The following is a 25,291-nucleotide window of genomic DNA, read 5'->3' on the forward strand; positions in this document are numbered from 1 at the left end:
ATGATATGGACAAGCTCCGATGGAGCAGTAACACCTTGTCTTTGATATCACGATCCACCAAGGTCTGCACTGTGGGAGATCCAAGGGCGATGGAAGTTGACCTGAGCTCATCGAATCCTGTAGACCAGGGGAAATCCAGGTGCAGTCCTCCATCTGGAGTTGTGAACGCCACATATGTGGGAATATCACAGGCTTCATGCTGCTTCTGTTATTGTTACTCATGTCCTCATCGGTTTGTGGATAAGGGTAGCAAAGGGCTTATTGGAGGCATAAGAGACGGCAAATGTTGGAATCTTGAGAGGACATTTACGTATTCCAGTGCACTATTAACCAATTAATAATTTTTCCAGGTTGATTAACCCATTGAAGCCACTTTCTCTGCTAAATAAACCCTCCCGATTGCCTGCTATAGTAACCCATTGAAACCCCTTCCTTAGAATGTTACCATGACATAGAAAATAGGTGCAGGAGTAGGCCATTCGGCCCTGAAAATATATGGTCTCGGAGCCCTTCCACCTAGTACACTAACCAATCTTTGCTATTTAACTGAGTTACATATTTTTGTCTGCAGTTCTCACTGACTATATTTCCGAGTGTTGTTAATATCAGGTTGATTTCATCCATATATCTGATGGCCAACATAATGTTACATTTCCCTGTTGTTAGTTGTTCTGTGTTTTTACTGAGATGTTTTATCAACTTTTTTGATATCTTGTAAAAACAAAAAACTGGAAATGCTGGTTAATACACAAAACTCCTGAGTGCTGGAGTAACTCGGCACATCAGGCAGCATCTCTGGAGAAAATGGATAGGTAACGTTTTGGATCAAGTCTGAACAAGGGTGTAGATCCAAACATCACTATGTTCTCCAGAGATGCTGTCTGACCTGCTGAGTAACTCCCAGCACTTTGTGTCTTTATGTGACATCTTCTATTAACTGAACACTATTTTGGATTCAGTTCCATTGAATGTATTCTGGAAATACTACAGGCGGTGGAACCTGGTCAGGAGCTGGAACTATGATGGGCTAAATCAGAATAACATCATAAACTGCTGATCAGGCAGCATCTATGGAGGCAAAATGTTGGGTGTTGTATATTCACGGCATATCAAGCTCGTTAATATTGGTAAGTAAGTTTAGTATAGATGGGTATATAGACATGGCAGGTTGTGGGGCTTGTTTCTGTGCTGTATGACTGACTATTATAGTGGGAAAGATTGAAAACAGCATCAGGTCAGTGATGACCTATGTTGGACACTGACCAGGATTGGTTCTGTTGTAGAACCATTCGTTAGCATCATAAGTTTCATGTTAAAAATATTTTAATGTTGGTTAATTCATTATTTTTGTGCTTAAGAAAACAGGGCTGAATACCCTGTTAGCCATGGGTTTGGCTTCTGATTCGGAGTAATCAAATGGCCATGATAGGTCACAGTAAAAAGAACAAATAGTGTGTATCTGGCTAATGGACTTGAACTCAACAGCATGTTTTTTTGGGGGGGGAGGGGCTGTCTCTTCCCCATTCTCACCACAACATTTAATCACCAAGCATAAGAAAAGATGCAGGAAGCTCAGGCTATGCAGGATGAAGAGGAACATACTACACCTCATTGTACCCAACACAGCTTCAGATACAGGCACTCAAATGTAATTATCTCATGTTACTTCTCACTCCCAACAAACAGCCAAGGAGTGGAGCAAATCTTCAAAACCATCAGGAAACTTCCAATACGCATATATTTGGCCAGAAGTCTAATCTCACTTCTGTTTATCAATACTAAAAATGACAAATAAATGAAGAAATTAACTTAATATTTATTGAACAAACAAGAAAAGTGGTCTAGAATAGATAATGACTTTAATTCCCCTAATTTAATTGAAGGGAAAATATATTAGTTTTACTGGATATAATATGATAAACCAGAGGGTTTGATAGAGGTTATGTATAAGTGCAAGTCTTCATGTGCTCTAGTTTGGGATCATCTGCTTCAGCCTGTTTCCATTGCAACATATACAATTAAAAACCATCTAACCAACTCTATTCAGCTCCATGCAAACTGAATCATTATTCATGTGGCCTTTTCACTTGTTTTTTTTAAAGCCGCTTTTCCCCAGGCATCACATCTTTTCGGCAGGATTTTTATGTGTTAACATGCTAAAGTTAGTGTTTTTTATGTTGAATATGTAAATCCACAAACAATTGCCACACAACTGCCAGTGGATTGGCTTTATTGAGAAATGAATTTCAGCATCAAGGTCCAGTGCATCAATGCAAACCAATATTTAAAAAAAAACATAACATGCTTCATGAAGACGCTAATTTATCTATCCACCCTGTAACTGACCTGGAAACACAGACAAGGAAATAGAGCAACAACCCATATATTTACAACACTTTGCCTCTTCACCTGGAAGCGTGCAACAGGTCAGTCAACCAGACAACTTCAAAACCAAATATATAGTAGCCCATCTCAAAGCAGCATGTATATCAACATGGCCATGACTGGGCTAGAACACACAGCAACCAGCAAGAAACAAAATTGAACAAAATTGAAGTTCAACCATTTCCACTTCATCAGCAGGTGGGGTTTTGCATAGCACTCACTGAATAGCCTCTGTTTCGTGAACAAGGAGAGCTTCTAATGCAGCTTGTTTGCATAATGTGTTAGTAGCCAAATATGATTGACATACACACAGATCCTCATCTGAACTTAAGACAAAAGAATAGATCATCAAAGCATTTTCTGGGTAGCTTCTATTTAAACGTTGCATTTCAACAGGATGCATCTCTCACTTCAAAATTTGTTATAAGGGTATTGAACACCATAAGAATTGGAGATCTCATGCAATGAAATGGTCAGGAAAGGCCCTGTTGAAGCACAACGATGACCGTAGTGACAACAACGCACATTGATAGATAGCAACTGATGGAGAGGTGCTATTGTCCGTGTGTCAGGTCAAAAGTAATCAAACTTACTAATCTAATTTACATCGTTTGTGAGATTGACACACCATTAAAGGTGGTAAGTTTGTCATGAGGCCAGCCAGAAAATGCAGAGGCATGGGTTAATGGCAGCTGATGGATGCTGCATGGCAACTGCAACACAGATGTCAGATGCTTGATGCGCTCAAGAACAACCCAAATGGTGCACGAACTTGGGGTCCAGGATGCACACAAGGCAATGCACAACAACTTTGTAGAAACTCTTCCAATAGTCTGAGTATCCCCTTCAGTGCCAGGGTGGGCATATATCTTTAACTGAACTTAGCCTTTGAGAAGTCCATTTCAGGGTGTTGCTCCATAAATCTAAAGAGAAACACAGGAAGATTACATTTTACAAGGCTGATGCTACAAAATAAGCTTCTTAGTAGAACTGTTGCAAAGAGTAGACTGTAGGAAAGGTGACTAAAAGCTTGGTCAAAAACACATTCAGCCGAAATTTACATTTTTATCCACTGCAGCCATATGCAAAAACAGATAAATGCAATGATTCAAGTTTGGGACTTTCTATTGGAAAATAAAAGCATATGTTGCATCAGTATGATAGTGCCCAAACCTGAAATACTATCCTTGTTTCTCTCTTCCCAGACATATCAATGTTTCTCCAGCATTTTCTGTGTCTTGTCTTCATATTACTTGTGCCTTTTACAGTACCACATCACAAAAAGTTTTTAGCCTATTTCTATGAGTTCAGTCTGAGCGGCTTGGTTACAGGGACAAAGTTCAGTACCTGTTAGCGGCTTCATTCTGCTGTTACAGTCCTGAACCATACTTCCACAATCAGCCAAAGGCAGGGCTACAGCTCATAGCTTTGTTATTCTTTGACAATGAAGGAGGCATATTGACCTGAAAAATACACACTGCAACATGCATAGCGACCTGGCTGGAAACAATCCACTTCCACAGGAGGCGCAGTATCTAACACATTTCTATTGCATGTATTGGAAATCCATGAGCACTTTTGTGTAACTGGTCCACTTAATTCTGATCCCTTATGGGCCTGTCCCACTTAAGCGACTGCAGGAGACTATGCAGTCGCCACATGTTCACGGGTGGTTGCCAGGGAGTCGCCTTCATGGTCGTGAGGAGTTCCCACATTCTGGGAACTAGGCGCAGCCTCATTATGGCCGTCGAGAATTTTTCAACATGTTGAAAAATTAGCGGCGACTAGAATGAGGTCGCCATGGAGAGTGGCGAGAATTCTCGTGCCGTAGGTGGGTCGCCAGGAGGTCGAAGGTTCGCTTAGGTTCTCGTAGGTTGTAGCCGGTCCTGACTGGTGAATTTCATTGGCTCATTGGGGGAAAAATACGTAAGCAGTCGTTTTCAGAACCAAGGATAACCGACCAGGTATGTTAAATGTCTGCCGAACTTCACAGCTGTGTATCTCTGGCTTCTTAAAAGTTGTCTCCACTCCTTCTCCCTCCCCCCTCTTTTAAAGGACTTACCGTACACTGTGCTAGCCATCTTAATTGCAGCACCAACCTTCCTGTTCATCGTGGTGTGTGCCTATCACCTTGGCTTTGCACCGTGTGAATTTCAGACAGCACTCCCCCCGTTTGTCCTGGCCCCCGCCTTTGTGGGGTGTGCGTGCGTGCGCGCGCGTTCCACTCTTGACAGTGGCCGTTCCAGTTGCTGTTTTTTCAGGCGACTGCTGGCAACTTGACAGTCGCCTGAAAAATCGTCTAAGTGGGACAGACCCATTAGCCACATTTCCTTTCAACACCAGGAAAATGGTGCATAACATTCCAATCCAAACTAGCTCAAAATTCTTACAAACCAAGAGATAAGCATTCTACGGTAAGGTGAATCTGCTGCCAGGATTATCTGAGTCAAGTCATCAAAATGTCCTGAATGGTAATCTTTAAACCCTTGTCTAAATTGCAAGATGAAAATAGCTGTGCAGTTGCAGAGAAAGGATACCAAATCAGTTAAATTAGAAGAGACAAAAAGTAAGATATGTTAACTATTTCCCCTTCTCCCAGTCAAAGGACTGGTTTCCCTAGCCTTCTACGTTATCAGCCTCCATATTCACAGAATATCATTCATAACTTTCACCACTTTCAATGGGATTTCACCACCAGATTACATCATTCCAAAGGGATTGTCCCTTCATATATCTCTGGTCCATTCCTCCATCACTACAAATCATTGTTCTTATCCTGCTATGATTCCAAGCAATCACATGTGATGTAACAACTGCCTCTTTACTCCTTTGCTTTCCACCATCATGGACTTCAAACAGATCTTCCATGTGAAGGTGTAAAATTATATGAATTTCTTCTAATTTAATGTTTTGCATTTGATGCTCCCATTATTGTCTTCTGAATGCAGGATAATCCAAATACAGATTTGATAACTGCTTTATGAAACATTGCACTTCAGTCCACAAAGGCATCTTGTTTCCAGCCACCTGTTACTTTTCCTACCTTCTCCCAGACTGATCTCTCCTAAATTGCTCCACTAATGTCCATCTCATTTACCAGCTAGGCTCCCTCCTGCCCAACCCACTTGTTTCTTGTAATAATTACTGATGGATTTTAAATGAATTGTTATTTTAACATCTTTGGTCTGACCTTACCACAAATATTTCCTGTCTTTTTTCCATCCCTTTCCACAACTTATACCACACTTGGATTTTTCACGTCCACAATTCTGAAGAAGCATCCTTGACCTGAAATGTTGACTCTGTTCCTCTCCCCACTTACCCTACCTCACCTCTTGAATGCTTCCAACAATATTGGCTTGTGTGTCCACTTTCCAGGATATTGTTTCAAACACTATATAGAATATGCTTGCTGAATTAAATACAAATCACAGATATCACATCCAAGAGAAATGTAATTGGTTATAATCTTGCATTTTTGAGATTTTAAGCAGTGTATTTCTTTTGAGTCGGCTAATAATCAGATTTCACAATTCTACACACAAGACCAGCTTTTACAGACTTAATTCACGATTAACATAGAGAGCCCCGATAGCGCTAGAGGTTACTTATTGTACTATTGTATAATTTCCTTGTCAAGTAGAATTCCCAGACAAGTTAAAACGGATTCAGGAGAAGTTGGACTAAGTGGGCAGACACATGGCGGGTGTTGTTTATTTCAGAAATATGAAGGCTTACTTTTTCAACATGTCTTGTTTTTTCTGCTCCTCTGAAGTGGGTAGTCCCATGGCTTTCTGGCGCTGGTCATACATCATCTTCTCTACCATGCTCCGTGTCTCACCATCCAAATCCGATAACTATAGACATAGAATTCAAGCAGTTCATCAGTGGGTCTCCATGTAACTGTCAAGTTATTTTCATCGTGAAGAGCAAGACTTTACAGATTAATATTGGTGCCGTAAAATCAAGGAAACTTGAAAATCAAGGATAAGAGCAGTTGTGATAATTGCTTCAAGAGTTAACATGAAATAAGACAATGGACTAGAAAATACATCATGTAATGGAATATTCTATGCCATATACAATGGCATTTTCTAAAAGCAGTTGCATATGCTGCTATCATATATTTTAAAATTAGATGTACATTTTCCATGCACAAAACTTACATATGCATGGAGGCCACTGGGAACCAAACACCAACAGAAAAAGACATACAACAGTAGCTTTTTTAGCACTCGTGTGAAAATGTAGAGAAAAGATAACGCCTCTCATGGATGTCACAAACAAATCCAAATCTTAGCTCGAGGAATGGAGTTTGCTCTGGTGTTCTTCAAAGTGCTTGATAATCCACGCTGTGGAGCCTGGAACATTCATCTTCCTTCAGGAGGCTTCTTCCTTAAGTTTTCTTATTACATAATTACACCCATTCCTCCAACCATCACCCTCTGTCTCTGATATATCAGACAACCCTCCAACTCTAATCATCTCCCAAATGACTCGGATCAATGCCAATTGTGTCTTGCATGAATATTTCACAATTCTCAGCATATCCTTTTCACCCCTCATCTGTAGACATCATGTTCTCTCCCACCTGTTTTCCTGATCATCTTCAGACCTTTCCTAGCACAATCCATTGCTGAAACAACTTTCTCCCTGATCCATATCCACAATGCCAGGTGATTATGGAGGAACAGGTGAAGTTATTGATCAATTTCTGATCAGGAGCCATATAACAGCTTTGTTTTTCTTGAATGCTGAAGCAGAGAAATTTATAGCTCATGCACGCACCTGTTAATGATGATAAATAAATTTAAAGATAATTTAATCTGGAATAGATAACTAAGAATAGGAAATGGTGACCCGAAAATATGAGCCAAAAAGTGGGTTTTAAGGATCTTTGAAGGAGAAGGCAGATATGCTGAAAGGTTTAATGGGAGGAATTCTGGTAAGGCCTAGATAGTTGGAAGAATTTTACCAATAAGAACTGCCATTTAAGGGCACATGGAAACTAATCACAAAAAGTAATTGTGATAGGGATAGTGAAAATAATGACAAAGAGTGGTAACAATGACGAGCAGAGTACAGGTTTGTGAAAGGATGTAGATGACTGGCTACTTAGTCAGATTGAATTGAAATAAAATTAAATAAGGGGAGGCCCAAATAAGAATGGTGAGAATTAACTCATAGCTAGTGTACTTAATTTAAACAAATCATATGAAGAGTTTTTGATTCAGTTATAATCTCCACAGGACAAAAAAACCTCAGTGTGATTCTTCACTACTACTACTACTACAAATGTTTCACGTTTTATGTCTTCCTGGCTGAGAAAGAATACAGTAGCCATGCTTCTCAATTTCAGCAAGCAATTCATAAAATGGAGGTTAACCAAACACACCAATTCAGTGCAACGGGCAACAATAAAATTATAAAGTCCACAGACAAAAAGCAAAAACTGTGGCCTGGCCTTTCTGTATATTACAATAGGCTCAAATAAAAATGCTCATTTAAGGTCACTGCACTGATCAAGAAGCATATTCCCTTTCTCATCACAAGGCAGGACTGAGACAGATAGGACACTCACCTTTGAATTCTCAGGGTTAATTTTTTTGGTATTAATCTCAGCATCCGTTGTCACTACTTTGTTCCACCATTCCATTTTATTAATCTGGTAATAGAAAACATAGAAAATGCAAACTGAACACATGAACTGAAATTCAGCATTCAGCCCCATGGGCAAGGACTATTCCATCCACTCTCACACCCCCTTCATTCCCACCACCAGTGGAAGCATCACTCACAGAACGTGGATCCCAGTATAATTATCACACACGACAGACACCTCACTTGCAGCTTAGGCCAATCTTTATTTACAGAAAGAAGATCCTTCAAGAACAGTGCACACTCTATCTGTACATTCTAAACCCACAGGGCTAAGAAGCAATTTAAGAACCGGGATAGGAGCAAACTCCTGGATCTACAGGCAAATGTAACCTCAATATCTAAAAATAGGGACTAGAGGGAGCTACAAATCAATGAGTTTGTGGAGAAAATCTGAGGTATTAGACGGTATGTGGTAAGAGGACAATTAACAAATATCAACAACATTAGGCAAAGTCTTCACGGATATTTGACTAACCCACTGGAATTTTTAGATGACAGGTAGAATAAATAAAGGACAACCACTGTATGTAATGTATTTGGATTGTTACGGCTGTTCGCATAAGTGCCTGGGATTGGAGACACTATACTGGCAAGATTTGGAAACTAGTTGACGGGAAACAGAGAAAAAGACAGGCTCGTCTCATGACTAGTAGTGCAGAGATTAGTGCTTAGGCTCAACTATTCATAATAATTTAGATATGGGAAAAATTGTAATATTTCTGAGTCTTTTTAAATTAATTTATATATGTACAGCACAATGTGGATTAATATGATGTTACCCATTTTGATAGGAAAGACAGTACAACGCACTATTATTTAAATAGTGATAGATTGGTAAACTTTGACGTAGAAAGGGATCCGGGTGTCCTTGTACCTCAATCATTAAAACAACCATGCAGGTGCAGCAAGCATTAAGAAGGCAAACAGTATGATGGCCTTCATAGCAAGACGTTTTGAGTACAGGAGCAAGGATGTTTCACTAGAACCATACAAGGTCTAGGTGAGAGCACACCTGGAGTGTTGTGTGCAATATTAAAATGAAGAATATACTTCCTGCAGAGCTAATGCACCAAATGTTCACTAGACATTTGAAGACTGAGAGGGATTCGTATTGAAAGTACAAAATTCTTACAGGGCTGCACAGACTAGATGCGGAAAGATGTTTACCCTGGCTGGAATGGGGCAAATTTAGACTGGGGTGTGGGGGGTGTAAATTAACAGATTCGCATTAATACTTAGAGGACTGAATGAGAAAAATAATTTTTCACAGGCAGTGGCAGTGAAGTCCCCAAATATATTCAAGACAGAGAGATTCTGTCATAAGGGCTTCAAAGGGTATGGGTGAATTCAGGAATATTGTACTGAGATTGAGGATCAGCTGCATTTGCACTAAATGGCAGAGCAGTCTCAAAAAGCCGTCACCTACTCCTGCTCCTAATTTCAGTTTGTGCACCCCCCCCCCCCCCCCCCAAAAGGATATGGATGAGGTTTCATTTCACCCACCATCAATGCCGACTCACCTTCTCTAGATGTATATTAACACTTTTTCCATCTTCCAGCAGCCATGAGCTTTCCTCTACTTTCACATCATTGAACATCTCATCATCAATTATAGGCGGGTGGCCTCTCAGACCCAGCTTCAAGTGACGCCTTTGGATCTCCACAATCAGATCTCGACTCTTCAATCTAAAGTTGACTTGGAATGGGACAAGGAGCTGGGAAAGTACCCCATGAAATTAAGAATTATAGAAATGCCATTCACACATACCTCGCTCCAGTGCAACCCGAATTTATACTGCATTCAAATTCATTTATTTCTATGGAGTCTTACAGCATAAAAACAGGCACTTCGGTCCAACTTGCCCATGCCGACCAAGAAGCCCCTTCCACGCTCATCTCACCTACCCACGTTTGGCCCATATCCCTCTAAACCCTTACTATCCATGTATCTGTCCAAATGTCTTAAATGTTACGATAGTACCTGCCAGCTACCTCCTCTGGAAGTTCATTCCTTATACCCAACATTATCCGTGTGAAAAGAATTGCCCCTCATGTTCCTATTAAATCTGTCCCCTCTCACCTTAAATGTATGTCCTTTGATGCTTGACTCCCGTACTTTGGGTAAAAGACTCTGCACATTCACCCTATCTATTTCCCTCGTGATCCTATAGGGCAAATTCTATTCCGAATTCTACAGGGCAATAAGCGGATAGTGCACTGTGAAATATAAAGATAAACTTGGAACTAAATTCATCTGAGGTCATTCCTGCCCATATCCTCACTCAGAAGTTCACCTCCTCATATCGCTGTTGTATAATTGTTTCCGTAGCCAACCCTAAGCACCCTGTGCTAAACGAATGCCACTTACATCCACCTCAGACAGGGTCTGGGTCCACCGGTAGTTGGGCAGATCAGCACCATTTCCATTGTTGGGCGTCAGTTTCCCTTTATCCTTCTCATCTTCTTCACCTTCAGACTCAGACTCTGCCTATGGAATTGTGTTGGGGTCAAAAGGACATATTTTATGTTCCAGCATTAACTTTAGTTCTCAATGTACAAGGAACATTTCACAACTGTGCACAAACGTGTTAAGGCAGAAAACAAATGAGCAATAGAATCAGTTGTAGTGCCCATGGTCACAGATTATCTGGGGCAGTCACACAGAGGTTAAATACCATCCAGGCTGAACCAATTATAAGATTCCACGGTGATTATTAAACATTTAATCAGATAAATCAAAAGTGACTGAAGCTTTAAAAATTAATCTCGAAGATGGAATAGAATTAAAGCATGGTGAAGCCTGACAATCACTTTGAGGGAGTCTTAGTCAGTGTTCTCAGGATGCTCAACTTCACAGTTCTCTCATTGTATGGTCTGCGATAAATGCCACAGGGCAGGGGTTTAAGAAGCAGATTTCCACGTAGACTCTGCTCTGGTACCTTTTAGAAAAAGGGACAACATTCAAATAGGCTATTCACACCAAGCAACCCATGGTTTACCTTTAACCCCAAGGCTTTTACCCACATTGTTACAAGAACACTCCAACTCGTTTTTTCATCCATTCGATCTAGAATGTTGATCATTAAATCATACAACCGTTTTAGTAACTTCTGCTGTAAAGTAAATGTGCTCTGATTAATTCTGTGATTGAACACTCCATCTGAGCCCAGAGAAAGGCCAGCTGTTGTGAACCACGAGGAATTTTAATAAATGAGTGGCGCCAAATGATTTTAAAATGCTATCATTTAACGGTTAAGATAAAACTTGTTCATTTTAAAATGATACACCCTTTTAGCAAACCCTCTCTGAAGAAGGATTCACACACTAAAACATCACCAATCCTTTTTCTCCAGAGATGTTGCCAGACTCACTGAGTTACTCAAGCACTTTGTGTCTCTATCCCTCTTTCCCACAGCTTCCCAATTACCTGTTTTGAATCTTGGTTTTCCACAGGTTTTTCCCCATTGGCCGTTATTCCATCCACATCACTTTCTTGCTCCTTTTTCTAGATAAGAAATGCAGTCAATTTTAGTCAACAGAGGATACATGACAAGCCATTAACCACAGCCTCATTTCATGTCAGTAACTAATTCAAAAACATGGAAACACTAAAACCTGCAGATTGATCAAAACACAAAGTGCTGGAGGAACTCAGTGGGTGGGGTAGCATCTGGGGAGGGAATGGACCTTCCATTAAGTCTGAAGAAGGGTCCCAACACAAAACATCAGTCCATTCCACCCCCTGCTGGATGCTGCCAGACCCGGTGAGTTTCTCCAGAACTGTTTTTTAATTTAAGTTTATAAGTGGAATGAAAATAACTCTCAACACATAGGAACATAATGGCATGAAATCCATCATTGCTTAGATGATTAATGAAATGAGACCACTTTTCAGGTCGCAAATCCACCAGATTAGATGCTGTGAACATGCAAAGTGCCTCAACAACCAACTATAACGTGCCACCCAGGTCCCAGCACCAGATACAAGAACCTCAATTACTCATCTACAAATGCCAGGACATGTTCTATGGAGCACGACACAGATACTCTGTTTATGACAGCTCAAACATGGTTCTTAAAGGGCCAGCAGGAGTGGCTCACAAGGTGGAATAATTTATTTTAATGATTACATTTCCACAGAGGCACGAACTAGAGGTATGGAGGTAGGCATTAATACTCCCAAAGTAAACAACCAACCCTTTTCTCACATGATGCACCCTCCCAGAGCAACCACCCAACCTCCACCGAAAATAACATCAGCACAACATCACCATTTACCACCCCTTTGAACGCTAATGTAGATTAGAGATGGTCCATCTCTAAGCTTTATTGAAATTCCCGATTATCATCCAAAGTTACAGCAATATAATTAAATAATGTAAGTGCTCCCTGGCAACATATCTAATTAATTTAAAGTGCTCGTTCTTTGGACTTTCCTAATTTTCCCTTTTACCTAATCAAATTACAATACACTGTGGAAGGATCTCAGTGTAGATCTCAGGAAACTTCACAGCCTGCAAAGTTGAATCAGTAACCATGATCCCAGCATTTTTGATTCCTTAACCAATTCCCAAATGAATTCCAAATCCATGGCCCAATTGTAAAGTAGTGATTGGCCTGTGCGATACACTCACCTGGTCAATCTCCTGTTGCAGTTTAGTTGCCTCCTCATCCGTTAGCTCTTTGATTTTCGGCTGCTTTGGTTCAGGCTCCGATTTCTCCTTTACCTCTGTGATTACTGCTCGCTCTACTTTCTCCTTTTTATCAGCTTCCCGTTTCACCTCTTTCTCCATTTGAACCTGGGCCCCTAATTTTTGGTGGTGCTTGAATGTGTCTGTGACCAACTATGGAAAATATGTGATCAGTTAAAAAACATTGCACCAATAGACCATTGAGGAGACATCAGACAGTCCTGCCAGCTAATGTGACCATGGGGGGGAGACTTCCCAGTGTCCCACCAACAGTCCCCTTCGTTTGTGGAGTCCTTACATCAAGCAAAATAGCACTGAAAGAAATGAAGTTATGCTATGACCTCCTGTTGACTGTAAACGAGGCTTTATACTCACTTTTTCAGCTGCTCCTTGCTCTCCACCAGTAAAGAAGTCTGTCTTACGCCTCAGGAAACTGAAGAATGTATCTACAAGCTGGACAAATAAAAACAAAGCAATGAAAATTAACTAATCACACATGGTTTGCCAGGTGAAGTGCCAGGTCACATTTTTTGCTTAACTCGCATTCTGCTAGTGGACCAGATGTAACACAATCAGGTCTCGACCCAAAACACCATCTTTCCATGTTCTCCAGAGAAGCTGCCTGACTCGCTGAGTTACTCCAGCACTTTGTGGCACAAAGGATCTTATTGCACTCTGGGAAAAGGGTCCATCAACACACGGGTAAGGAATAATGGAATTTTCCATGACAGAAAGGAGATCAGTCTATACACGTAAGGTTCTCATCGATCGAATCAATCTACATGGCGGGGGGCGGGAGGGTGGATGTGCACTTGATGGGATAGGATGGAATATATGGCTGGGATCTACCAAAAAGCAGGACAAACACAGCCACTGGCTCCTGTAGAGGGGGGTCTACCCAGATTGGTTCAGGTGGTTCTTTACATTTTCATAGCCATCATTTCCCTCTCTCCTGATTCTCAGTCTGAAGATGGGGTTTGAACCAGAAACTTCACCTATTCCTTTTTTTCCCCCAGAGATGCTGCCTGACCCACTGAGCTACTCCAGCGTTTTGTGTCTATCCAGGTGGTCAAAGATGAGACACACATAAAAGAGATGGATGAGAACATATGGATGGTGATTAATCAAATGTCATGGATGGGAAAAAATCCACCCACACATACGGTAGGAGCATTTTGTGTCCATCGACATGGTAGGGGAGCTGATCTTGTCACACACTGAGGGCTGGGCAGGGGAGGGATCCATCAGCAAGTTGTGTGGGAATGAAGGAAACCACGTGTTGGGAAGGATGGAGGGGAAGTCATCACGCTTGATAGAGATGATATTCAGATGATAGAGATGATAATCAGTCTGAACAAGGGTTTCGACCCGAAACGTCACACATTTCTTCTCTCCAGAGATGCTGCCTGGCCCGCTAAGTTACACCACCTTTTTGTGTCTATCCTCGATTTAAACCAGCATCTGCAGTTCTTTCCTACACATGATATTCAGCGGGTTAGGCAGCATCTGTGGAGAGAGAAATACGGAGATAACATTTCAGATGTTGGGCTTTTCACCAGGACAGGGTTCCCGGCCGCTGCGGGCCGCAGGGATGAGTGTGTGGGGGCAGTTGGTCTGCAGAGACACAGGCGTCGCCGGGCTGCCATCTAACGGCACAATCAGTCGAGGGAGCGATTCCATCCGCACAGCGTCGGCTCCCTCGTACCTGGTGAACGCCGTCTTCGTGCTGCTGGGCCATGGCGAGCAGAATGCCATCGAAGCGGTCCTCGGCGGCGGAGTCCCCCATGGTGTGCCGGCTCCCTGTAGCTGCGACTCGGCCCAATGCCCCAGGCCCGACGCCTTCCACCGGAAGTGTTGCCGCGATGACGGACAGGCCCTGGCGACCAATCGGGAGACGACGTGGGTGGGACCCCCGACCCTGGACCAACAGCGTGCGGCTGCGCGCGGTGTTGTCGACGCGGTCGCCACGGTAACTGGAACATTCGGGAAACCGTCCGGGCGGGAGCTCCCGCCTCTTGCTCGGGCTGGCGCTCGCGCTTCGGGCGGCCTGGACTTGAAACTGGAGGTGGTGGAGGGAGGACTTAAGCCAGAAAGGATTTTGGGGAAGAAAGAGCTACCTTAAATTTAGATGCATCTGGTAGGGTGAAGATTATTCCATGCTTTAACTGTGCGGGGGAAGAACGAATTGCTGTACACATCTGTGTTCAAGAAGGAACTGCAGATGCTGGAAAATCGAAGGTACACAAAAAGCTGGAGAAACTCAGCGGGTGCAGCAGCATCTATGGAGGTGTCTGAAGAAGTCTGAAGAAGGGTTTTGGCCCGAAACATTGCCTATTTCCTTCGCTCCATAGATGCTGCTGCAGTTTCTCCAGCTTTTTTGTGTACCTGCTGTACGCATCTGTCTTGGTAGCTGGAATCTCAAATTGGATCAAATGCCAGATCCTATAGCCTGGACCAAAGATCCTGCTATAAGATCTTTGGCCTGGACCGTGTGATGAGTGAGGCAGGAAGCAGGATAAACCAGAGGCGCTGGAGGCAAGGTGCAGGAGGCAAAAAAAAACAAAACAGGAGAGGCCAGAGGCAAGGGTGCATGAGATATGAGGCACCAGGAGGCAAGGGGCATGAGGCAAGAAACAGAAGAGGCCACAGGCGCTGGAGGCATGAGAGGATGGAGGCAGGAGACAATGCTTTGTTCGACTGATGCAGAACACACTCACTGGCTTGGTACCAAAGCTCAGAGTATATAACTAGCAGAGAAAATTAGATAGGCAGAGTTTGTAATCATTTGGGAATAAAAAGGAGACCTGTGAAGGTTTCTGATATACACAAATGCCGGAGTAACTTTCTGATGGGGTTACTTGGGGGAATTCAGAGCAGGTGTGTTTTCAAATTTAATTGCAAGTGGACGTTGAATTAAAAGTTGAAAACGTTGGAAAAACTCGGCAAGCCAATCAGCATTTTGTGGAAGGTGAAACAGTTAACATTTCGGGTAAGAACTGAGGGAGAATGACCTACTGAAAAATGAAACAAACACGGCCAGTGGTTCCTGGAAAGGGGATCTATCCAGACTCAAAATTGGTCAAAGATGAGGTAATTTTCAGTAGGAGAGAAGGTGGTGGTGGAGGAATGTGTAGAGCAAATACAACCTTCACATTGAATCTGGGATTCAAGAACTAATCAAAGATGAAGCTCACATGGAAGAAGTGATGGATGAAAACACATGGATGGTAGTTAAACAAATGCAAGGAATGGGAGGGAATCCATCTGCACAGGAGGGCGGAGAGTTGATTTAGTCACGCACTGGGGACTAGACAGGGAAAGGATCCATCAACAAGTTGTCTGGAGAAGAATGTTGGCAATAAGATGAATTGGAATGGCTCATTTGGGACAGTTAATAACACTTTTTTCCCCTTATCCTGCACACATCTAACCTGTCAGACAAGTCCCACCACATTACTATTGATAAGACAGGCTTAATGGATCTGTTCCTACCAGGAACTAAAGGTGCTGGTTTACAAAAATTGACACAGTGTGCCGAAGTAACTCAGTAGGTCAGGCAGCATCTCTGGAGAACATGGATAGGTTCTGACTGAAACATCACCTATCCCATGCTGTCCAGAGATGCTGCCTGACTTGCTGAGTTACTCCAGCACTTTGTGTCTCTGTCTGTACAAGGATGCATTCACATACAAATTGACGGGTCAAATAATTGACATGAGTCAAATGGGAATGAGATTAAAAGGTTTGAAGAAATTATTCTACATGATTGTGCCAGAATGAACAGCAGAAAGCTAGCAATCTTCAAAAGCGTCACACCGCAATGGATGTTTCAATGTTTTCTTGCACATCCTTGGAAGTCATGCAGATGGGATAGATCTGAAGGATCCCATGGCATAATTTGAAGAAGAGGGAGTGGTTTCTCCCTGACAATTTATTTCCAAAATCAAAATCACTTAAACAGATTTGCAGAACACCTTTCATTATACAAGCACAATTCTAAGCTTCCAGTTGCCTATCACTTTAATTCTCTGTCCTATTCCCACTCCAACCACTCTGCTTTCAGCCTTTTCACTGGTCCAACAACACTCAGCATTAGCTAGAGGAACATGTCGTAAGCATCGGGAGCTGACCAGGTTGGTGACTGACTCCGAACTACAGCAATAGCAGCTTCGTCCGCCCCGAATCGTGGGGCTTCAATCGGCCCGTTCGCTGGACTTTCATCGCCCAGCGCGGCTTAAAATCGGCCGGCAGGGGCTTCAACATCGGGAGCCTCGATCGCCTCGCAATTTGACCGCGGTTGGTGGAAGATCCCGCGGCCGATTTTAAGCCGCTCCGGGCGACGAAAGGCCCCGCGAACGGGCCGATTCAAGCTCCGCTCTATGATCTTTGCTCCGCCAGGACGTCTCCCTCCTCCAATCACCGCGCTCTATCCTCAGTCCCACCCGCCTACTTCCGTCTCTGACCGACACCTCCCTCCACCAATCATTGCGCTGAATCATCATATCCCACCCCCCCACCCCCATTGCCCGCTGACCGACGTCTCTCTCGTCCAGTCGGCACCCTCGATCATCAGTCCCATCCCCACTGTCTCATGGAAAGCGGAGATTATTAATAGATTTTATTTTTCGCTGAATTTCAAAATCCGGATTACAAAACATAGGGGGGATTGTCCCCCCACCTCTCAAAGCATGGAGGGGAGGTGTGTCCCCCCCCCTTGATTTCCGCCTATGCCTGGATAAGCTGGGAAACATTGTGAGTCATGTTTTTTTTAAACTTCTACAGTGCCTGCACTGCGAGGGAGCAAACTGCCGAAGATGCGGGTGGATGATCCATTGGTATCCTGGATCAGCAACTACCTGACTGGACGACCACAATATGTCAGGCTACAGAACTGTTTCTCGGACATGGTAGTGAGCAACACAGGGGTCCCACAGGGGACGATCCTCACTCCCTGTTCACCATCTACACCTCGGACTTCAGATATAACTCAGACTCCTGCCATCTGCAGAAGTTTTCAGATGACTGCAATTTTGGGCTGCATAAGTGAGGGGAAGCTGAATACAGAGGTGTAGTCAACGGCTTTGTTGTGTGGTGTGGGCTGAATCACCTACAGCCCGACACCGACACGACTAAAGCCCCTGTCCCACTTTGGTGTCCTTGGCATGCTAATTACGCGACCTCGTGGTCGCGTTGAGGCGCGACAGTCCCGCGAAGGTCGCGCGCGTTTTCATGCGCCCGCACAGCCATCTGGAGCGCGTGACGTCATTTGAAGATGGACACAAAATGCTGGAGTGACTCAGCGGGACCGGCAGCATCTCTGGAGAGAAACAATGGGTGATGTTTCGTGTTCAGACTTTTCTTCAGTCCGAAAGAAGGGTTTGACCCGAAACGTCACCCAATGCTTCTCTCCAGAGATGCTGCTGGTCCCGCTGAGTTACTCCAACATTTTGTGTCAATCTTCAATTTTCTTGGCCTCGCTCTGGGAGTAGAAGTGGGGGCGGATTCAGACTGCAACGGCCGTGAGCCCCAGGCCGAGTTCGGAGATCGTTTGCCTGCTTCTGCTGCTGTTGGAGGTGAGACGTTGCGTCGCGCCAGGGTCTTGGGCCTGTCCCACATTGGTCGTCAGTTATGCGACAGGCCGTTGGCGCGCGAAGATTTCGTTCGGTACAAAAATTTCGGAGCCCCGCGCGATGCCGTGCACAACTACATACCCCTCCTTAGGACCAGCCCCGCGCAGCCACACGATGCCCTGCGCCTCAACACGACAATGAGGTCGCGTAATTTGCATGCCAAGGACACGTAAGTGACAGACCCTTAAGGAGTTGGACTCTAGGAGGAGAGGAACACCCCTGTCTCCATCAATGATGTGGATGTGCAGTTTACCAGGGAGTACAAATAACTTGGAGTGTACCTGGACAGTAAACTAGACTGGTCCAGGAAGGATGAAGCCCTGTACAAGATGGGACAGAGCCGGCTGTACTTTTTAAGAAGGCTCCGCTCCCTCAACGTCTGCAATAAGATGCTGCAGATGTTCTACCAATCGGTCGTAGCCAGTGCCATCTTCTTCGCTGCTGTGTGTTGGGGGCAGCAGGGCGAAGGCTGCGGATACCAATAGAATTAACAAACTCAATAGGAAGGCTTGCTCCATCCTGGGGGTGGATTTGGATTGATGGGAAGCTGTCTTGGAGGGGAGGATGCTCTTCAAACTGCAGAGCATCCTGGACAATACAGCTCACCCCCTCCATGGCACACTAGTCAACCTGAGGAGTACCTTCAGCAACAGACTGGTTCAGATGCAGGACAGAACGCCACAGGAGATATTTCTTCCCTGTGGCAATCATACTGTACAACTCTTCCTCCTTCTGTCGTGGGGTAGACTGAGACTGACCCCCTCCCCTCCCCCTCAATCTTTGCACATTCCCAATCCTTTCCACTCGTCACTTTAATTTCAGTTATTTTGTGTTTTTATGACTGGTGGCAGATACAAGTTGTATCGTTAACATACTCAAGTATTTTCTAAACAATAAGCTTCCCAATGATGACATAGCAATGTTCCAGTGTTCAGTGTTGGCCAGGTAGTTTCCCAGTAGCTCACTTCAATCAGGCAGTTAGACTTTGAGGGTTAGTTTCTCAGTCGGCTGTTTCATGTTCCTTCCCATTTAATTTAGGAAAGCAATGGCCTCTCATTCAATGACTGATTATAGTCATTTTACAGTAAATGTCAGGAACTCTGAAGCAAAAGGGGACCATTTAATCCTCAAACCTGTTGCACCAGTCTGTTAATTCAACTCCATTTACATTTAAAAAAAAGTTGGATATCTACCATTTTCACTGCACACAATCTAATAATGATTTTGGGGATGAGAGGATAAAATTGGCTAATGAACAGACCACACTAAGGAAGTGGTCAGGCTGACAAGTCACGCTTAAGGAATGGGTAGGCTGATGGAGAACAGCACCAAGGAGGCAGCCTTACCAACTCAATGGGTCAGGCAGCATCCCCGGAGAACATAGTTAGGTGTCATTTCAGATTTGTATCCTTCTTACAACCGAGGGGACTCTGCCATGGTAATTGCCATATCAACACATACTTAACTGGCATATTTAATCTACTAGCACCTGTCAAGTCTGAGTTCATACTGAAGAAAAATCCTTTACTGTATCTTCCTTTATATTAATATTCCTTGATGCCTTTTCCCCATATCCCTTGAAGTGTCTTTGCCGAACAAAACCTACAGATCTGGCTTGAAAATGTTCAGAGCTAGAAACTCAGTTTATCTCAGACAGAGAAAGAGGGATCTACCGTCCAGCGAGTTTGATGATGGCAGGTACGGGATACTTAGTTGGATGATCAGCCATGATCATATTGAATGGCGGTGCAGGCTCGAAGGGCCGAATGGCCTACTCCTGCACCTAATTTCTATGTTTAATTGTCAGAAAAAGATGGAATGCATTAATAAGGAAATATTAGGATTATTATAGAATAAGGAAATAATGAGGATTTTTCAAAAGATAAAAGAGTCAGCAAAGTTTTGAGAAAGAGGGATTGTTTTTTTAGCAAATGTATTAGAGATCCTTGAGGTTGTAAATAGCAAGGTATAGAAAGGAGAGGCAAAGGATGTACTGTATTTGGCTATCCATAAAGTACTCAATAAGATGACACATTACAACTACTGTACAAAAGGTTTTGTGGGATTGAGGATAATATAATAATTTAGGCTGATCATTGGTTAACAGACAGAAAGCAAAGTAGAGATGATCAGTTTATGTTCTGGTTGGCAGCCTTTAAGTAGTTGGTTTCCTCAGGGATCAGTGTGTAAATCAATATTAATTTACAATCAACATTAATTTACAATTGTCTATTGTCTATAATCTATATTAATAAATTAGATGTAGTGTAATTGTCAGGTGTTCTGACAATACATAGATAAGTGCACAATAACCTGTGTAGAGGACATAAAGAGTCAGCAAAGGAATATAGGAAGATTTAATAAGGAGACAAAAATAAAGGCTGTGTAGAGAAATTATCTTTTTTGCAGGGGAAAATAGAAAAGCTGAAAAATCTTTAACTGCAGTAAGATTATAAACATTTTCAAAGCACTTTTGATATTGTAAATAATGCAGTGTCTGTAGGAGTATATTGGAAACGGTATGGAGTATTGTAAATGTTAAGGAAGTCCTGCTAAAACGATTGAAGGCTTTCATGAGACGACACCTTGGTGAGACTACATTTAGAATATCGCACAACATACAAAGTACTGGACGAATTCAGTGGGTCAGGCTGCGTCTGTGGAGGGAATAGCCAGATGACAAAGATTCGGGCCTGACCCGCTGAGTTCCTCCAGCACTTTGTGTTTTACTCAATATTCCAGCATTTGCAGTTTATTGTGCCTCCTCATATGGTTTTTGTCCCATCATTTAAATAAGGATATACTTTCTTGAAGATGTTCCAGTGAATATTCTTTTGATTTATTCATGAGATTAGGGCTTGTCCTTTGGGGAACAATTGATCAGCTTGGGTTTGGATTCAGAAGAATGAGAGGTGATCACATTGAAATATATAAGATTATGAGGGGGGATGGATGGAGTGGATGATGTGACTCACATGCCATTAATACTAATGTGCTTAGTTAAGATTTACAACATTAAATTTTGGTGAGAGAGAAGTTGCTTTATCAATTCAGTTATCTGGCTTCAGGTTGAATTGTTTGTTTGTACCAAGTTCAATTTGTACCAAGTTCAATTTGTACCAAGATTATGTTATAAACCTACGTGCAGGAAACATTCCTTATCTAATTGCGGAGCTCAGAATCAATTTATGTAACTGAGTGTACAGGATTTGGCTGATTATGTTAATGGCCTCTTGTAGTCCTTGGCGCAATGTACAGGATGGTTTAAAGTCTGTGTACATGACATCAAGTTGATGATAAACTTCCATCTGTCTGACCTGGTGTTTCATGGAAAAATATTATCTGCTGCTTGCCTGCACCATAGTAACAGGTTCCATGGCCTTTTAGCAACTGCAAGCTTGTTTTTCAATGAAAACAGCGTGATTCCTGAAGCCAAGGTCACATTTAGTCACCGAAAGAAACTGCGTATAAATAATGTCGGGTGCAACCAGCTCATTTGGTGCCTGTGGCGGTTAGTGTTGTACTGAGAGCTGGAGTTAAACATCACTTTCAGCCAAATCTTGCACAGCACAGCTCCGACAACATTAGTTTTGTTGTGTTGAGAGTTAGAGATTTTAGTTTCCAGATAAAATCAGAACTTTAAACTGCCTTGAGCTGTTAATACCATTACAGTGTGGCATCAGTGCTAAATTGAGTGTGGTTTCTGCCTGGCAGTGAGATTATGGCTTGTGTTAATGTTCTGCTCAATAAATGCCAATGTGTTTCTGGAGTGAGACAGAACGCAATCTTAAAAACCATCTTGAGCCAGCAGAGCGATCTGAAGATTTGCTCTGAGTTCTCGCATCACAGCTGCCCCTGTGCAACTAGGCGGACAGTTTGCTTGAAAACTCCACAGGTTACCTGTCAGATGGTATCAGATGTGCTGGTAAAGACAGTAAACTTTATGAAGAACCTTCCTTCATTCCACCACCTTCCCAAGGCAGATCAATTATTGTTGCTGGAAAGCTGCTGGATACAGTTGTTTCTGTTGGGATTGGCCCAGGAGAGGGTGAGCTTCGATGTGATAGAGACCCCAGGCCACAGCATGCTGAAGAGAATCTTGCTGAAGGGGCAAGACCTGATCAAGACAGGGGCAGAGGAAAGGAGACAGCCAACACTCGCTGGTGTACAGAGAGTAAGAATTTGGCTGCACAAGTTCTGGTGCTTGGATCTGAGTCAAACAGGATATGCATATCTGAAAGGAGCACTCCTCTTCAATCCTGGTAACTAAACGCCATCTGATTTTATTCTAGTTACTGTATGTACTCAACTAAAAGAATTGTAATGGTGACATATTTACACAACGTAAAGTAGTTTATATGAACCTAAGAGTAATTTTTCTGTGACAGTAATGCTGGTAGCAAGGTTGCACAGCTCCAGGGACCAGGGTTTGGTTTTGTCTGTGTAGAAATTAAGTATTCTCCTTCTGAATTTCCATCAGTCTCTTCGCACATCCCAAAGCATTGTAGGTTAATTGGCTATTTTAAACTAGTATGGGTAAATGGCAATATGAATTAAAAGGGAGTTGATAGACACTTGTGTGTGTATGTGCTAGAGAGAGAGAGAATAGGACAGAGACACATGGGGAAAACCTGAGAAGGGGATGGGATGGGATTGCTCTCCTGAGAGAGTGGCATGGATTTGATGGGTTGAAGATTTATTTCAGTGTCGTAATCAATAAGTAAAACATCAGCAGCAATTTGAGAACCAGCCAGGGTTTACAATTCTTGAGGTCCTTAAACGTTCGGTGAATTTTTTAAAAAGGTAATTACAATTTTTGTGTGTGATTATTTGTTCAAAATTTCTGGCAGTTTTTTTTCTTTAGATTAATTTAAAGATACAGCGTGGAAACAATCCCTTCAGCGCATCGAGTCCACGCTGATCACCAGCTCACACTAGTTCTATGTTATCGCACTTTTGCATCCACTCCTTACACCCTAGGGGAAATTTACAGAGGTTAGCTAACCTACAAATCCACAAGACTCTGGGCTGTGGGAGGAAACGGGAGCATCCAGAGTAACCCCATACACTCATAGGGGGGAATGTGCAAACTCCACATGGAAAGCACTCGAGGTCAGGATTGAACCTGGGTCTCTGGCGCTGTGAGGCAGCAGCTCTACCTTCTGCACCTCTGTGGTGCCTCCAATCTTTCTTTGTTTTTCAAGATTTCCACCACTTTTGGAGTTCTAACTCCTCTGCATAACCAGCAGAATGCCACAACCAGAGCACACTGCCGATTCTCTGGTTATGAACCTTTTGTGTGAACCTAAGGGTGGGTTGAGTGTGGGCTGTGTTTTGGATTTGAGGGTTAGATAGTGGAAAACATTTAAATGACTAATCGCAGAATGTCATGGAAACTAAAAATTGGGTGTAATATTTATTTTGGATAGGTTAAATTAATTATGAAACAACACAAAGGGCTAATACTTTCAATATTGACTGTACAGGCTGTCTTCCCTATCCACTTTCAGTCCTGAAGACCTTTAGGGTCTTCACTGAATTTCACCTGAAATGTTGATGTCTTTTCCCCCAATGGATGATGCTCAACCTGCTGAGTTCCTCCAGCAGTTTGTTCATTTGACTCCAGATTCCAACATGTCTCTTGTATCTCCTTTCAATATTAGTGTATGTTGAAAATGCTGTGCTTCTTTGTACACTTGTAGCTTCTAGTTTAATTGATTGCTTGGGTTTGTAACTGATTACAATTATTTATGAGTTTGCCTTTTACAGACCTGCCTGGACTCCAAGCACCTGATTACATTGAAAGCCTTCAGCGGGAAGCTCAGGGGGCACTCCATAAGGTCCTGGAGCCCATTCCTTCCAAGGACAACAGTCGCTTTGCTCGTGTTTTACTCACTGTCTCTGCCCTAAAAAGCATCAGCAATGATCTCATAACAGAACTCTTCTTCAGGCCAGTGATCGGAGCAGCCGATATGACTGAGCTGCTGCTGGAGATGCTTTACACCGAGTGAAGAGCAGCCACCAGCATTTGTGCTACTCAACCGCTCACCTGATCCACACACACATATTACCAACCTGACTGTGCCTCACTGCACACCCACAGCACACACACATCATTTGGCCTACAATGTGGAGTGGTGCGGCCTTTCCTGGAGGCCGGCCCAGAGCTTCAAGCCGCGGGTGCGGCGCGGACTTACCATCGTGGAGTGGGCGATCCTTTGCCGAGGAACGCCAGCGAAAGTGCTCCGACCACGGGGCCTATGAACTTTAACACCATCGCGGTCTCCGGTAAGAAGAGGCCGACTCGGGAGCTCCAGGCCGCGGAGTGTTCCGATCCGTCCCAACACTGGAGTTTCAATCATACCGACGCGAGGGTTTGAACATCGGACCATCGGCAGCGGCAAGTGCGGAGGGTTCGGCAAAGGAGGAAGATGACTGAACTTTATTGCCTTCCATCACAGTGAGGAATGTTGATTCCACTGTGGTGGATGTTTATGTTAAATTTTATTATTGTGGCTGTGTGTATTGTTGCTTTTCACTTAGTATGGCTGTAGGGTAACTCAAATTTCATTGTACCGTAACTGGTTAAGTGACAATAAACGCAAACTTGAAAACCTGCCGCCTCAGTATTCACCTACGTCCTCACCCACTTATCTCTAACTGCTCACTCATTGATCAATACTGTCAACATCTTGTTGTTGCTTACCCAGTCCCCAGTTTAATAACACAATCTCATTATTGATCTACTGCCCGCATTATATCCGTTACTCCACATTTCCCTGAACTGTTGTTTGCCACCTATACTATTATTTTATATTGTTATTTTTTTAATCATGAATAAATATATTTTGCTTATTTTAAACATTTTATTGCAGAGAGCTTAAGTGAGTCTACACTTATTTTCAAATCAAAGAAACCTCAAGT

The 25,291-nt window shown here is 43.0% G+C and overlaps 2 protein-coding genes across 2 annotated transcripts; one reads left to right on the forward strand and one right to left on the reverse strand.

Annotated features, from left to right (window-relative positions):
* Positions 1–2,213: 2,213 nt before the first annotated feature.
* On the reverse strand, positions 2,214–14,602 carry nudc (nudC nuclear distribution protein). The gene is made up of 9 exons (XM_055656393.1): positions 14,443–14,602; positions 13,113–13,190; positions 12,681–12,890; positions 11,474–11,551; positions 10,415–10,534; positions 9,567–9,761; positions 7,967–8,050; positions 6,124–6,242; positions 2,214–3,308 (listed from the first exon to the last, which is right to left on the reverse strand). The coding sequence occupies exons 1-9, from the start codon at positions 14,521–14,523 to the stop codon at positions 3,257–3,259; spliced, it is 1,017 nt and encodes a 338-aa protein (XP_055512368.1). The 5' UTR covers positions 14,524–14,602; the 3' UTR covers positions 2,214–3,256.
* A 3,726-nt stretch (positions 14,603–18,328) lies between these two features.
* Positions 18,329–24,983, forward strand: LOC129709799 (nuclear receptor subfamily 0 group B member 2-like). The gene is made up of 2 exons (XM_055656395.1): positions 18,329–22,629; positions 24,137–24,983. The coding sequence occupies exons 1-2, from the start codon at positions 22,089–22,091 to the stop codon at positions 24,376–24,378; spliced, it is 783 nt and encodes a 260-aa protein (XP_055512370.1). The 5' UTR covers positions 18,329–22,088; the 3' UTR covers positions 24,379–24,983.
* Positions 24,984–25,291: the final 308 nt, after the last annotated feature.

The sequence above is a fragment of the Leucoraja erinacea genome, chromosome 26 (genome assembly GCF_028641065.1).
Source record: "Leucoraja erinacea ecotype New England chromosome 26, Leri_hhj_1, whole genome shotgun sequence".
Taxonomy (NCBI): domain Eukaryota; kingdom Metazoa; phylum Chordata; class Chondrichthyes; order Rajiformes; family Rajidae; genus Leucoraja; species Leucoraja erinaceus.

What these genes read in the sequence shown, in the direction of transcription:
- LOC129709799 (XM_055656395.1), top strand. Translation starts at nt 22,089, where the DNA reads ATGGCTTGTGTTAATGTTCTGCTCAATAAATGCCAATGTGTTTCTGGA. An exon ending in AGCACTCCTCTTCAATCCTG is followed by an intron (nt 22,630 to 24,136) that starts GTAACTAAACGC and finishes TGCCTTTTACAG; the next exon opens with ACCTGCCTGGACTCCAAGCA.
- nudc (XM_055656393.1), bottom strand. Translation starts at nt 14,523, where the DNA reads ATGGGGGACTCCGCCGCCGAGGACCGCTTCGATGGCATTCTGCTCGCC. An exon ending in ACGAAGACGGCGTTCACCAG is followed by an intron (nt 13,191 to 14,442) that starts GTACGAGGGAGC and finishes TTATTTGTCCAG; the next exon opens with CTTGTAGATACATTCTTCAG. An exon ending in AAAACCAAGATTCAAAACAG is followed by an intron (nt 10,535 to 11,473) that starts GTAATTGGGAAG and finishes ACAATTCCATAG; the next exon opens with GCAGAGTCTGAGTCTGAAGG.